Raw genomic sequence first — 13,663 nt, 5'->3', positions numbered from 1 at the left:
AGCAAATTAATTTATTTTTATTTTACTGAATATTCAGATCAAATGTGTTTGCTAATGTCATTTTTAGATAAATTATTATAATTTTACACGGCTAGCGCATTTATAACATGTATCTTTTATAAAGATGTTTTAAATGCAATCTTTATACATAAAAAACTTCCTATATTTTTTAAAATTTTATAATTTTATATTATTCTTATTATTTATCTTTACACATAAAAAATCTTTGATTCTTTAAAACACTTTTAAAAAAATACGCAATAAAACTTGTTAATATAAAAAAGATTTTATTCTTTGTATTTTGTGAATATTTTACATCGTAGTTGAGAGAAGTAAAAGCTAGAAATGTGTTATACACAAGCTCAAAAGACAAGCTAACTTGGAAAAGATCTACTTTCTGTTGCAATAGAATTTACTTTGGAACGTATATTACTTCGTATAACAACGCATTATTTTACAAAAGTAATATGCGTAAAAGTAATATATAACAACTTTAGCTTTTTATTGCATTTTTAAAAAAATGCGCGATTGAGAACTGATAAACTTGGTAATAAAATTTTGAATAAAAGATTTGTATTTTTCGCTTGTGGGTCTTTATTATTATTATTATTATTATTATTATTATTATTATTATTATTATTATTATTATTATTTTAAATATTTAAAGAACTTAAATACTACGATGATAGAACGCATATTTTTGAAACAAAATAATGAATTTTGTATAACTATATAAGTTTAATGCAAAAAAAATTTTTTGAAAATTTCCTAAAGTTTTGAGCAAAATTTCCCGGAAAATTTCTGGAAATTCCACTCTAACTTTAGATAATTGCGTCTTCGAAATGTTTTTACGCTGGTTAGTAAATATAGCATACGTATTGCTTTTAAATACATTCAAAGTTCTTGAAGCTAACTGATCGCATGATTACGAGATGAACCTTGCAAACTGCTGAAATAATGATGAAATAAACGTTGTGGACCTGATGGAATGATGATGAGATAAAGTTGAGATAAATGAAATGATGATAAGATGAAGTTGAGATGAATGGAATGACGATGAAATGAGGCTGAGATAAAGTGAATGATGATGAAATGAGGCTGAGATGAATGGAATGAGGATGAAATGAGGCTGAGATGAATGGAATGATGATGAGATGAAGTTGATGACTCTTAAGATTAACAAGAAAAACTTGTTAAAATTTAAAGTTAGAATTTTTTTTTTTGATGTCTTACAGATAAGTTTGTAATGGAATTCTCGATATGAAAAATCGTATCCGAAAAAATGGAATCTTCAAGATACAAATCGACAAAGAAATTGATGCATCGACTTGTTTCTTTTGTTTTTGTTGCTTACAGTATGCTTATTAATTTTTTCAAAAAATCTTACATTTTATCAATACATTTTAAAGCTACAGTACTGATAAATAAACATTATGCCCATATAAAGTCATTACAAATAAAATCCATCCGTAGAGTACCAATCAAAAATTTGATCTCAATCTAACTTGTTTTTAAGTTTTAAAATTTTTACTAAAAGAACTGGTCATGCTCATAAGTGTAGTGAAGCTCATGCTCAGAGTTTCAAAGTAATTTTTGTATTATTCTTTTTTGAAAGTATATGCATACAATAGGTTACATGTGTGAACTACATTAGATAAACTAGATTTATACTTTATGAAATGCGGTCTACAATAATAAATAAGTAAAAACGTATACTTATGTTTTCGTTTTTAACATGAACAAAGATTTTTTTTGTTTTTTGTTTAATGCACGCGCATATTTAAACAATCAACCAGCCTAATATTTTCAGCCTCTAACAGCGATAAAGCGTTAACTAGTTCGTCCATTTCCTCCTCTTTCATTTTTAAGTTAAAGTCTATTTTTTTATTTTCTTTAGTAAGTTTATTTGCTAACTCCTCTTTTTGGTTCAAATCTAATTGTTGTTCCTTAAGAATCACTTGCAGTTTTAACTTTTCCTCAATTGTACTTGCCAATTCTTCTTTAAGTGAGTTTATGTGTTCTTCTTTTACTTGTAAAAATGTTGATTTTGTGTTCATGATATCATCGTTGTAACGACGTTTTTGTATTTCAAGTTGTTCAAGAAGGGATTGTTTTTCCTTGTTGATTTGACGTATTTCATTTTCAAACTTTAAAGCTAAAAAAAGATTTAAAAAAATAAGTATATTAAAATGAAATTAAAATGTTTAAACTAAAAAACTATTCTTATCATTTGTAAATTATATGCCCTTGTAAGTTTTATAAATCATTGAAACTCGTTTCTGAGCTTCGTTTAAATTTGCGAACATGTTATATGAATATGTTATAAACTGTTAGAATTTATATAAAATTTATGGTTGCGAGTTTGTAAACAATAGTCATGTCAAGTGTCATTTTGTCACCTTTGTTATTAGCCTTCAAGAGTTGTGTTTGTAGACATTTTATTGCTTCTTCTCTTTCTTTTATATTTTCGTTTCCTTTGGACAACTTTTGACGTTGTTGTTCAATATCTTTGTATAGAACTTCTATTTCTTTCATTAACTTATTGATTTCTAATTTTAATTCGTTATTCTCTTCTTTTAAACAAGATTTTTCATAATCATTTTGTGTAATCAAGTTTTGTAAGTAAGAAATTTTTTCTTTCTGTGAATCATTTTCTTCGTTTTTATATTCTTCAAAACCATCTAAAAGTATTGTTTCGTTAGCGTCATCTTTTGCCTTTTTTGATAGTAAAGTAAAAGTATTACCTAGCGGAGTCACTTCTGTAACATCTGTTTGCTCTGGAATATTTTTATTGAAAATATATTTCTCTTTTAAATATTCATTTTCGTGTAACAAATTTTTCTCGATACTTTTAACTTTGTTGACGAGTTTAAAAATTTGGTCTTGCAAAAAATCGCAGTGTTGAGATTTGCTTATTAGTTGGCTTCTGAGTTGAATATTTTGATCAACTAACTCTTGGTCATCAACCTCTGACTCAACCTTAGTTGATCGAACAAGTTTAGTATTTTTTTCTTCAAAAGTCTGCGTAAATCCACAAGACTTAAGATTATCCAACTCTTGGCTTTGAATTTCTAATTTCAAATTTAACTCTGCAATTTCAATAGATTTTTCCCTTAGTTCTTCAAAAGCTATAAGTAATTTTGATTTAATCTTCAAATTCGAGTCGTCTGCTGAGTTTTCATAAATCAAAGAACGAAGTTGATTAATTTTCTCTCTTGCCACGAGCAATTCATCTTTTAATTCTGTTGATTGCTCTTTGTATTGACGACTTAAGGCTTTGAAAGTAATGTTTTCTTGTTCAACTTTATAAAGTTTTACAATAAGCGTTTTATTTTTGTTACGAATATCTGAAAGTTTTGAAGTTTCTGAACTAAAGTTTTCCTCATTTTCAAGGACCTGTGTCGGCACATTCCCCTTGTACTCCTCACTAAAATAAGAAACTACTTCCTGAAAAGATTTGGAATTTTCGTTGCAAATGCCACTATGTTTGAGTAAGTCTTTTAACTTCTGAATGTAGCTTTCTTTTTTGTAGATTTCGTTAGTCAGCTTCTCTTTCATTTTTAAAACACTTTGTAATTCTACTTGTTTGTTATTAAATCTTTCCATACATAACTCTATTTCTTTACATTTATCATTTAACTCTAGTTGCAAATCAGAATTCTTTTTTCTTAAGTTGTTTAACTCGTTGTCTACATTAACATTGAAGTTTTCAGTAAAGTTATTTTTAAACTCTTTTGAGTCATTTGACATGTCCAGTATTTTGTTGGATTGCTCGAGCAGAGTTTTTGGTCCATCGTATGATTCACTTATTGATTTTAGAATCCATTTCTGCAGTTGAGATTCTAGATCAGAAATTTCCTTATCTTTTTCGTTTAATTGCTTTTGTTTTTCTTCAAGTTTTTTTTTTAAATCGTTTAAATTAAGCTGGACGTTCTTTCCTTCATTTTGATATTTTAACATCTCAATTTCTTTGTTTTTCTTGTTTAATTTTTCTTCGAATGATTTTATAACCTCTTTAAATTCCTCAATCGATTTCTTATTAATTGATTTTTCTTTTTTTAACATGGTGTCACTTCTGTGCATTTCCTCTTCATACTCATCAACTATACTTTTAAGTTGTTCAATTTGCTCATTATTTTCAAGACTCTGTTTTTGGAGAGCAAAGTTATATATTCCACTTTTCTCAAGTTTACGTTGTTCAAGCTCTCTAACCTTTTGTTCTAACCGTTGTTTCTGGTCTTCCAAAGTATCAATTTGATTTAAAGCTTGCTGCAGTTTCATCAAAGCTGCTTCAGCGTCCATCTTTGCTTCGTTAACTGCATTTTCTGCACACTGAATATACTTTTCATTTTCTTTTAGTTTATTTTCAAGATTAAAAATCTGTTCTTCTAATTCTTCGTTGCATCCTTTTAAAATCTCGTATTCTATTTCGTAATCAATTTTGCGATTTTCATAATTTTTTTCATCTACGTCTGTCTTAATTGAGCGATCATCAGATATCATATCTAGTGTGTTTACCAACGATTCATGTTTTCCCCTTGGTTTACTATATTTAGGCTTTGAATTTTCAATGTCTTTTGCTTCGTTTACTTCATCATTAATACGAATTGCTTCATATTTTGAATGATTAACAAACTCCGAGGTAGTGCTTTCGCTATTTTCAAGGAGAATTTTGTAGTCTTGACATTGCTTTTCTAATTCTCTAAGTTGTTTTGAAATTTTGTCGTACTCTTCTTCGCTTCTACGTTTGTAATCTTGGTATTCTTTATTTAAAGAAGAAATATAACTGTTTTTTTCTGCAAGGGTTTCTGTCAGCTCTGTTTTTAATTCTTCGAAATACGTTTCTTTTAACTGGTTATCTACTTTTATTTCATTCACTTTTTTTGTTAATTCTTTGTTTTGCTTATGCTGTATTGTTAGTTTGTGCTTGGCATCCTCTAATGCTTTTTCAGCTTGCTTTAAAACATCTTCGTAGGTGGTCTCAGTTTCTTTCAGTTTTTTTTCTAGCTCTTCTACTTTACTTTGTTCACCTAAAGAACTCGATGTACCAAAAGAACTCGATATATATTTGCTTTGGTTTATTGATTCATTACAAGAGCCATTAACGGGTCCTTTACTATTTAAGATCTGTAATTCTTTTACATTTTTTTTTAAGTTGCGCACTTCTCTTTTCTTTTCTTTCAGTTCCTCTGAAATTCTATCACAATGTTCAATGTATTTGCTTTTGCAATTTTCCATGTCACTTTTAAGCGATTTTATTACACGTTCTTGAGAAGACACGTTTTGTGTCTGAGTTTCGAGAAGTTCCTTCAATGACTTATTTTCTTCGATCAATAAAACATTTTTTTCTGTTACAACTTTAGGCACACCAGAAACACTTTTTTTTAAAGACTTTTTTAATTCTGATAGATTAACTTTTAACATTATGTTTTCGTTTGTTAATTTGTCAATGTCTCGTTGGAGTCGTGAGAAAGCGTTTACATCGTATATGTAGTTTTGTTCAGTTGTTCCTATTGTATTTCTGTAAACGTTAGGATCTCCATGAAGAAAATTATTTACCTTGTCAAAAGAAATTTCTAGGTCGTCATCGTTTCCATTATCTTCGCACGTTTCTGTTTTTTCAGATGCTTTAGAAGGTATGTGTCTGAGTTTAGTATTTAAAGTTTTAGGCGCTGGTAAGCGCCGTTGAGGTATCTTTGAAGTTTTTTTGATGTTTTCGTTACTTTTTGTACGATTTAATAGTTTGTTTATCACTTTTGAATCATAATTGTTTTCTTTTGATTCGTAATCTTCTTGCTTATGGTAGATATCTTCATCCTCAGGTGTTTTTGACATCAATGAAAGAGAATCTTGTCCCGGCGTTTTGCGATCGAAATATCCGCCCGACAAAACACTGCCACTATATGGTAGCATTTTGTTAAGATAAACTTTTTTAAATTTATCGTCTTCGCAAGATGAAGCTGATAAAACTGATCTGGCTTGCCTAAGCTCATTTTCGAGGTAATGTGTTTTCTTCTTCCATTCTTCAGTTTCGCGCTCTTTTGCATCAATTTCCAACAATAATGATTGTTGTTCCTCAATTTCAATATTTTCAACAAGTTTTTCAATTTCGTTTATGTTTGGAGACTTGGCTTGTTTTAGCTCTTCTATCGATTTTAATAACTCACTAATTCTGCGTCGTTTTTGATGGATATCTTTTGTAAGTGCTTTTATTTCAATATCTCGTTTTTCTTCGACATCCTTTAACTGTTGCTGCAATTTTTTAAAAGAAATAAAAAGCTCATTTGAATCATCGCCCTGGTCCAATAAATTTTTGTTTGGATTTTGTTTTTTTTCTTGGTTTGACTTTATAAAAGTTAGTTCATTTTTTATTTCCTGAATTTCTGTTTCTTTTTCAACGAGTTTGTTGCGGTATGTTTTTTCGAGAAACTTATCTTCTTTTGAGAATGGTTTATCTCTCTTTCTTTCAAGATCTTTGACTTTTGTTTCAAGAATAAACTTTTCTGTTTTTAGCTCAGATATTTCATGCCGCATTTGCGCAATTTCATCTTCTTTTTTGAACATTTTTCTTTCAGATACTTTGCCATCTTCTTTTAAACGCAAGGTATGAAGATCTTTTGACATTTCATACATCAGTCTTTGTTTTATTGATAATTCTTGCTTCATATCTGCGTTTTCTTTAGCAAGCTTTTTCAAATCATCTCTTAACAAATGAATTGTGCCATGATCTTCATTTGCTTTTGCCATATAACCAGCTCGGTTCTCTGCTTCTTTTTTTAGTTTGTCTCTTTGTTCAGTCATTTCATGGAGTTTTTTTTCTAAATGTTGTATTCGTCGTAAACATTCTTCTGTTTCTTTTTTAGCTAAATCCCGAAAACGAATTGCCTCACTTAAGGATTTTTGTTTTTCTTCTAGAGATTCGCTCATTTCTAAAATGTTAGCGTGAACATCTCTAAGTCTATTGTCGTGACTTTCACTGAGTTCATTTATTTCGCTTTGTAGAACTGTGTTATGCATGATCACTTCTTTAATTGTTTTTTCTTCATTTTCTAAAAGGTAAATTAGTAAAACAAATTAAGTATATAGTTAAAAAAATTAAAACAGTTTACCATCTTTTGAGTCATATGGAAACAAATATTAGGCAACTTTCTAAAAAACAAATATTAACTTTCCAAGGAAATTTTTAATTTTAACTGTTTTGATTATTATAATTGCAACCTAAACACATATTTTTTGTCTGGAATCAACTTATTATCTGCTTTTGCTCTGGTCCTTCAAAATTCAATTTAGAAACGGTAAAAATGAAAATTACCCTGTAGTATTTTGATCACTCGACTAAGTGATTGATTTTCCTTAGAAAGTCGCAATGCATCTTTTTTTAATTTGTGCAATATTGAATCACGTGACTCTAAATCTCGCGTAGTATCTTCGAGTTCTTCTTGCGTTACTTCGTATTCAGCAGTCTTTGCGTGTAACCTAATGTTCAGTTCTTCTGCACGAAGTTGCAGCTCACGATGACGTTTTTCGACGTCACTTAATTGTCGTCTCATTATCCACAACCTTGATTTATAATCTTTATTAACAAAGTCTTCATCCAAATCTTTTTCCAGATCTTCTTCAAACTTAAAAAACCCTTCATTTAGTATGTTATGAATGTTAGTAATGGAAGCAGATGCGTTTGTAAAAAGATCCCAAGCATGGTCTCTTCGTTTTGATGATTTTTTGTCTCGATCGTACTTTGTTTCAAGTGATTTAAACTTACGTTTAAAGTTTTCAAAATCGGCAGCATACTGTTCGATAGAGCTTTCTAAAAGTTTTGCAGTCGAAGCTTTTTGAAGTACTAAATGTGTTCGAAGCGTTCCAGTCAAGTGACCGTGCCCTCGTTCCATATCAGCTATAATTTTTATTGTTTCTACACCTTCTTCCTCCAATGTTAGCATCTTTGATCGTAGTGTTTGATTTTCAACCTGGAGTTTTCTAATTAATCTGCCGTGATCGCGAGCATGTTTTCTATCTGATAAATTGCCACGATGATCATCAGGACTTAGGAGAGAAAATCGTTTTTTCAAATCAGTTTGAAACCAGTCGTTGCCATCATCGTTTTTTTCTGTGTATTCAACTCTTTTAATGTTATTATCTTCTTCTAAAATTAATTTTTCTTCTTTTAATTTATTCATTTCTTTAACCATAGAGTTTATTTTTTCTTCGAGTGTGATTTTGTCTTGTAAGTTTTGTGAGATTATTTTTCTTTTTTCACGCATTGCTTCTTCTAAACTGTTTTTTAACTCTTCAATAATTTGTTTCTGCTTCCTTTCATCTTCCACAAAATCTCTTTTGTCTTTTTCATTTCTAAAGCTTTGAAGAGTTGCTTTAAGTTTTCCAATTTCGTCATAAGCTTTGTTGCGAGAGGTTTCTGATTCAATTAATTCTTGCTTTAAAGAATTGATCTCTGTCATACTATTATCTAACAAATGGTTAAAGTTTTTATTTTTTTGAACGTTTTTACTTTCATGATCTAATATCGTAATATCGTTACATGAAACGCTTTTTTTATTGCTTAGTGGATTACTTAGACTTAATTTTCTACGGTCTACTATTTCGATAAGTTTTTCTATATCTTTCAAAGCTTTATCTAGATCAGATTTAAGTGCCGCGTTCTCGAGCAATAAAGTTTCTTTTTCCGCTTTTTTGAAACTACTGCGTTTACCGTCTGGACTTCCAGTAGGGGTCAATCCTTCACTGTAGTCTCGTAAAAATGTTATTTCTTTTTCGTAACCTGATATTATTTCTCTGCTTCTTAATAATTCTCTGTTCTTTTCTTTTAAAAGGTTTTTTAATTCATTCACTTCCTCTTCAAATGCTTCATTTGAACGTATTACAAGTTTCAACTTTTCTCTTTCAGATTTTAAAACCTCAATTTCTTTTTTGTCTTCTTTGTTAGTCGTTGCGTTCATTCTAAGACGTTCGTTATCCTCTTGAAGTTTTCTGATTATTTCGTTTTGTTGAATCATCTCGGCAAAAGCTGCTTTCTCGTTTGATGATGTCTCTGAACTTGATTGCTTTGCGCTTCTTTTTTTACTTTTTGGAGGTAACCCACTCGGTTCCTTAACTACAGCGTTTTGCTCCAGCTTTGACTCTTTTGATTGGTTCAAAATGCGTTCACTTGAGTTATTCAAATAAATGTCTCTTGAAAAGTTTAAATCCTCATTTGTTTGTTTTAAATTTAATTTCAGAACTTTCCTTGTGTCCTTTAACTCTTGTTCAAGAAGTTTTATTTTGTCCCGTTTGCGCAAATTACTATCGACTAGTTCTTTTCTATCTTCATTAAGAGCTGATCTAAGTAAACTGTTTTCATTAAATAAAAGATCATTCTCTTGACACAATGCAGATTTAACTTCATCAACGTTTTGACAGCTAATTAGATTTCTTAGTTTACTGTTTTCTTCGTTCAGCTTTTCAAATCGGACTATAAGTCGGGATTCTTTTGTAGAAAACTCTTTTTGTTTCTTTAACGTTCGATTTTCTTCCTTCATCTCTTTAAGTTCTTTGTGAAGAGCTGCAACCTTATCTACCAACTCATAATGAGATTTTTTTAAACTTTCTTTTATTCCTGTAAGAGCTGTATCAAAATTAAATTCTTTTCTGATATTTTCTTTAAAAGAATCATTTGCCTCAAAAGTGACTCGCTGATCCCATTCGGCTGCTACATTCACAAAAGCGTTTCTGAAATCATCAATAATCATGTCTTTGTTATTCAACTCCTCGACAAGTCTTTTATTTTCAGTCATAAGTTGCGCAATTAAAAATTCAATGTCACTGCTTGATTTTGGTTCGGTTGTTGAACCTTTTAAAACATCTTCCTTTAAAGCATTTAAACTATCTGTTAATACTCGGATTTGCGAGTCTTTCTTCTTTAAAAGAATCTCATTTTCGTTTTCAGTAAGGATTTTTGCGTGCAGCTCCTCGTTTACTTTCTGAAGTTCTTCTTCATACCTTTTCAAACGATTAGCTAAGACAACATTATCAATGTCGAATTGTGATTTTCCTCCTTTCGAAGATGCTTCTGCTGCAATAGTTTTTTCTTTCAAGGTGTTGTTTTCTTCTTTCATACGGTCCATACGTCTTTCCGCTTCTAAAATGGCAGATTGTAGAAGAGCTAACTCTTCTTGAATATTTTCTTCGATGGATGCTCTAAGTTCATCATTTCTTTCTTGTAAAATTTTCATATCGCTTTTTAGAGCATTATTTGAATCTTCAATGATTTCTTCTTGCAAACGAAATCGTTCCATTCTATCAAGTGCTGCTTGCATATCTAACTATATTTGAAAAATATATATTCATAACTTTTGTATATATTAAATGTTTATATATAAAGCATTAAAAATAGTTTTAAAATATAAAGCAAATAAAGTTGATATAATGATATATTAAATAACGATAATGAAAATAAACCTTAAGCTTTTCAAGTTCTTCGTTTTTTTCCTCAACTAACTCCTTCAAAAATCTAGTTTCGTTTTCTTTATGAACGAGTTTCGCAATCTCTTCATTTTTTTGTTGAAGTTTTTTTTCTAACTTTTCTATTTTTGCTTTCAGCTTCTGATTCTCTACCGCAATCTTAAGAAATTTAAGCGTCTAATTAATCCATATTCAGTCACCAAAAATAACTAAGAGTAGAGTTAAAATTAACAAATGAAAATTGTTAGTGTAAACAATGCTGTAATAAAACAAAAGGTTTATGGTAACACGAAGATTTTATTTTATTAAAGCACTGAGATTTTTATTTAGAAAAGACCATTGTGGTTCACTCCAAAATTTAGAAAAGTAAAAATAGGTCTCTATGTAGCAATTAAGCTTTTAAAAATTAATTCTATTTTGAAGGTTCTTAATATAAAAATTTAGTTGATTTTTGATCATTTATGTTTTTAATTTTATTATAAAACAACTGTACCTTTTGAGAGCTGTTCAGTTCTTCCTTTAACTTTTCGATTTCCTCAGATTTATTTTCGACCACTTTTCTTAGATCCATCGCTTCTCTTTTGTATGTTTTTTCACAAAATTCTTTTTCCTCAGCGGTTTCCTATAAGTTAATGCCATATATAACTTTCGCTATATAAGTTAATGCCATATATAACTTTCGCTATATAGAATGCATATGAAACACACACAGACACGCACATATATATAAGCAAAATATTTGGGCGAAACAATTGTATTTACAAATTATTACCTTTATATAATTTCTCAATTTCCGAACTTCTTCTTGGGTTCCATTAAAGTTTCTTTCTAACAACGCAATTTTATCAAGGCATTGCAAAATATCTTCTCTCGCTCTTTGATGTTGTTCTGGATTCCAAATGCAAGTTGGATCACCTGTAAATTGGTGAATAAAAGCGTTAGTAGATTAATTTACAATAAGTCTTTCTTTATATTGTTAGTAAATATTAATACTAAATTTAAGGATACGGTATTAAGTATAAAGTATAAAGTGTATATATATATATATATATATATATATATATATATATATATATATATATATATATATATATATATATATATATATATATATATATATAATAACGTAAAATACAATAATTTTTATTATTACCGAAAATGAAAACATTGATTTTATCAGCTGTAAAAAACTTTAAATCAAGTATAAAATACTTAACACAAATATTATAGCATTCTGTTAGAATGCAATTATAAAAGAAAAGTAGAAATAGAGAATCTATTATTACTTACTACGCCTTTTCCAACTGCTGTCTTTAGATGAGTTTGATGTTGAACTTTCTTGGTCAATTTCTTGAAGTTGGTGGATGAGTATTTCTCTAATGTCTTTTGTGGAGCATTGGTCGACTTTTTTTTCAAGATCCTCGCATCTGGACATTATATCATTCATATCGCTTCTCATTCCCTACAAAATTAAATAAAATATGTTGTAACTTGAACTAGTCAAACGTAACATTTCTATGAGACTGAGAACTCTTTATATTTATTGTTCAACCTAAGCGTATTCTTTTTTATTATTCAATTTAGTACCGCAATTAAAACTAACAGGGAATCAAAACTAGTTGTGAGTTACTTGTGCTTTTGAAAAAACTTAACGCAGTAGTAAACTAGAAAATTACCTTTTCATTTTCGGAAGGAATACGACACTCTCGTAAACCTAATCCAGCCCCCCAAAGTCTGCTAGTTTCCACAAATTCATGCTGGTGATTCTCAATGTTTGGGATAACTTGTTTAATATGTTCAGTTTGTGCAACCAAGTGACGTATTTTTTCAGACAGACAATTCTCATTGCTTGAACTACTGGAGTTTGATACTCTGCCATCTTGAAAAATATCTAATGATGATGAAGATGCCGATGACGTGACTGCATCGGAATACATGTTTTTGTAAATATCCACTTCTCTTTTAGTTGGAATATCAGATAACTGTTTATTTCCTGGAGATGCTTGAAACTCGTTGATAAAATCATTTCCTTTATGATGTTCGTTCCTCAAATGCTCTTGAACCTCTTGTAAAAGTTTCCAGAGAGCAATATTATCGCTTTTAAGTTTGTAAATCATTTTTCTTTGATCACGTGTCACTTTTGATGATTCATCTAGTTTTGTTTTAAGAATTTGTTTTGAATCAGGTGATTCTTGAAAACTTGCTTCCATTTGAGTCCGATCTCTGTGTAAAGCAACTTGAAGAAGAGACAACTCCTCTAAGTATTTTTTCTTCCGTTTAGCAACGCTTTGGAAGTGGTTTTGTAAACATTCTACTTCTTTGAGCAATCGATCAACTTCGCGAGCAGTATCTTTATTATAAACGGCGCATTGATGGCACATTAATTTACTTTTAGACAAGTTTAGTTCTTGTGAAATCTTTTTTAGTAAATCTTGTTCACGATCGATATTGTCATAAGATTGCTTTAGTTTTAAAGTAATACTCTGAACATCCAAATGTTTGTTTTCTATTTGTGGAGTGGTTTCTACTACATCTTTGATATCTTTATCGTTTATGTACGCATCATTAAATTTAATGTGATTGCTTAAAAATATATGATTGTCATCTTTTGAATGACATTCAGGAAAAAGTTCGTAGTGAAAACAGTTCTCGCTTTGTTTATCGTTAAAGTGAACTTTTCTTGAAACTGTTGGTTGCGTCCCGGAATATTCGGAATAATTTGGTAAATTTGATTCTAGATTTCGACATGCCATACTTTAAAAAATATGTATATATATTTGTTAGTTAGTTTATATTTGACAACTCTTATACCACTAAAACTGGTAAATTAAGCGAAAACGTGTTTTATTTACAAAATATTATTAACATTTAACATTTTTGCATTGCTGCTTTTTCTCGGTTTGTAAACACTCATACCGAGGATGAGTTTGATAGACTTTCTCGTAGTTTTCTGATTGGTTTTATCGATTAAAGTTACGTCGTTAAGAAGAAATGGCACTGTTCAGTGCTTTGTTTGTTGCTCGTTTTACTTTGAACAAGATTTCAATGTCATAAGTTGAATGTTGGATTATTAAAAAGTGAATTGAACTGTTTGAGATATATTACAAATCACGTGACCTTTATAGCGTCCTTAATTATTTCAAATAAAAATCGTTTTCATTTGATACTTTAAAAAGTTACTTTTTAAAGTAACGTTCAAAGTGAGAGT

General features: G+C 29.6%; 1 protein-coding gene across 1 annotated transcript; it reads right to left on the bottom strand.

The window, feature by feature from the left end:
- Positions 1-1,315: 1,315 nt before the first annotated feature.
- On the bottom strand, positions 1,316-13,663 carry LOC100213355 (centromere-associated protein E). The gene is made up of 8 exons (XM_065796262.1): positions 12,132-13,663; positions 11,746-11,917; positions 11,228-11,370; positions 10,949-11,077; positions 10,453-10,614; positions 7,313-10,316; positions 2,400-7,049; positions 1,316-2,155 (listed from the first exon to the last, which is right to left on the bottom strand). Exons 1-8 carry the CDS (start codon positions 13,206-13,208, stop codon positions 1,764-1,766), a joined length of 9,729 nt encoding a protein of 3,242 aa, XP_065652334.1. The 5' UTR covers positions 13,209-13,663; the 3' UTR covers positions 1,316-1,763.

Source organism: Hydra vulgaris, chromosome 04, assembly GCF_038396675.1.
Source record: "Hydra vulgaris chromosome 04, alternate assembly HydraT2T_AEP".
Taxonomy (NCBI): domain Eukaryota; kingdom Metazoa; phylum Cnidaria; class Hydrozoa; order Anthoathecata; family Hydridae; genus Hydra; species Hydra vulgaris.
The sequence above is the reverse complement of the archived record's forward strand: the minus strand, read 5'-3'. Positions and strand labels throughout refer to the sequence as shown.

What these genes read in the sequence shown, in the direction of transcription:
- LOC100213355 (XM_065796262.1), bottom strand. Translation starts at nt 13,208, where the DNA reads ATGGCATGTCGAAATCTAGAATCAAATTTACCAAATTATTCCGAATAT. An exon ending in AATTGAGAAATTATATAAAG is followed by an intron (nt 11,078 to 11,227) that starts GTAATAATTTGT and finishes ATTAACTTATAG; the next exon opens with GAAACCGCTGAGGAAAAAGA. An exon ending in AACTGAACAGCTCTCAAAAG is followed by an intron (nt 10,615 to 10,948) that starts GTACAGTTGTTT and finishes AAATTTCTTAAG; the next exon opens with ATTGCGGTAGAGAATCAGAA.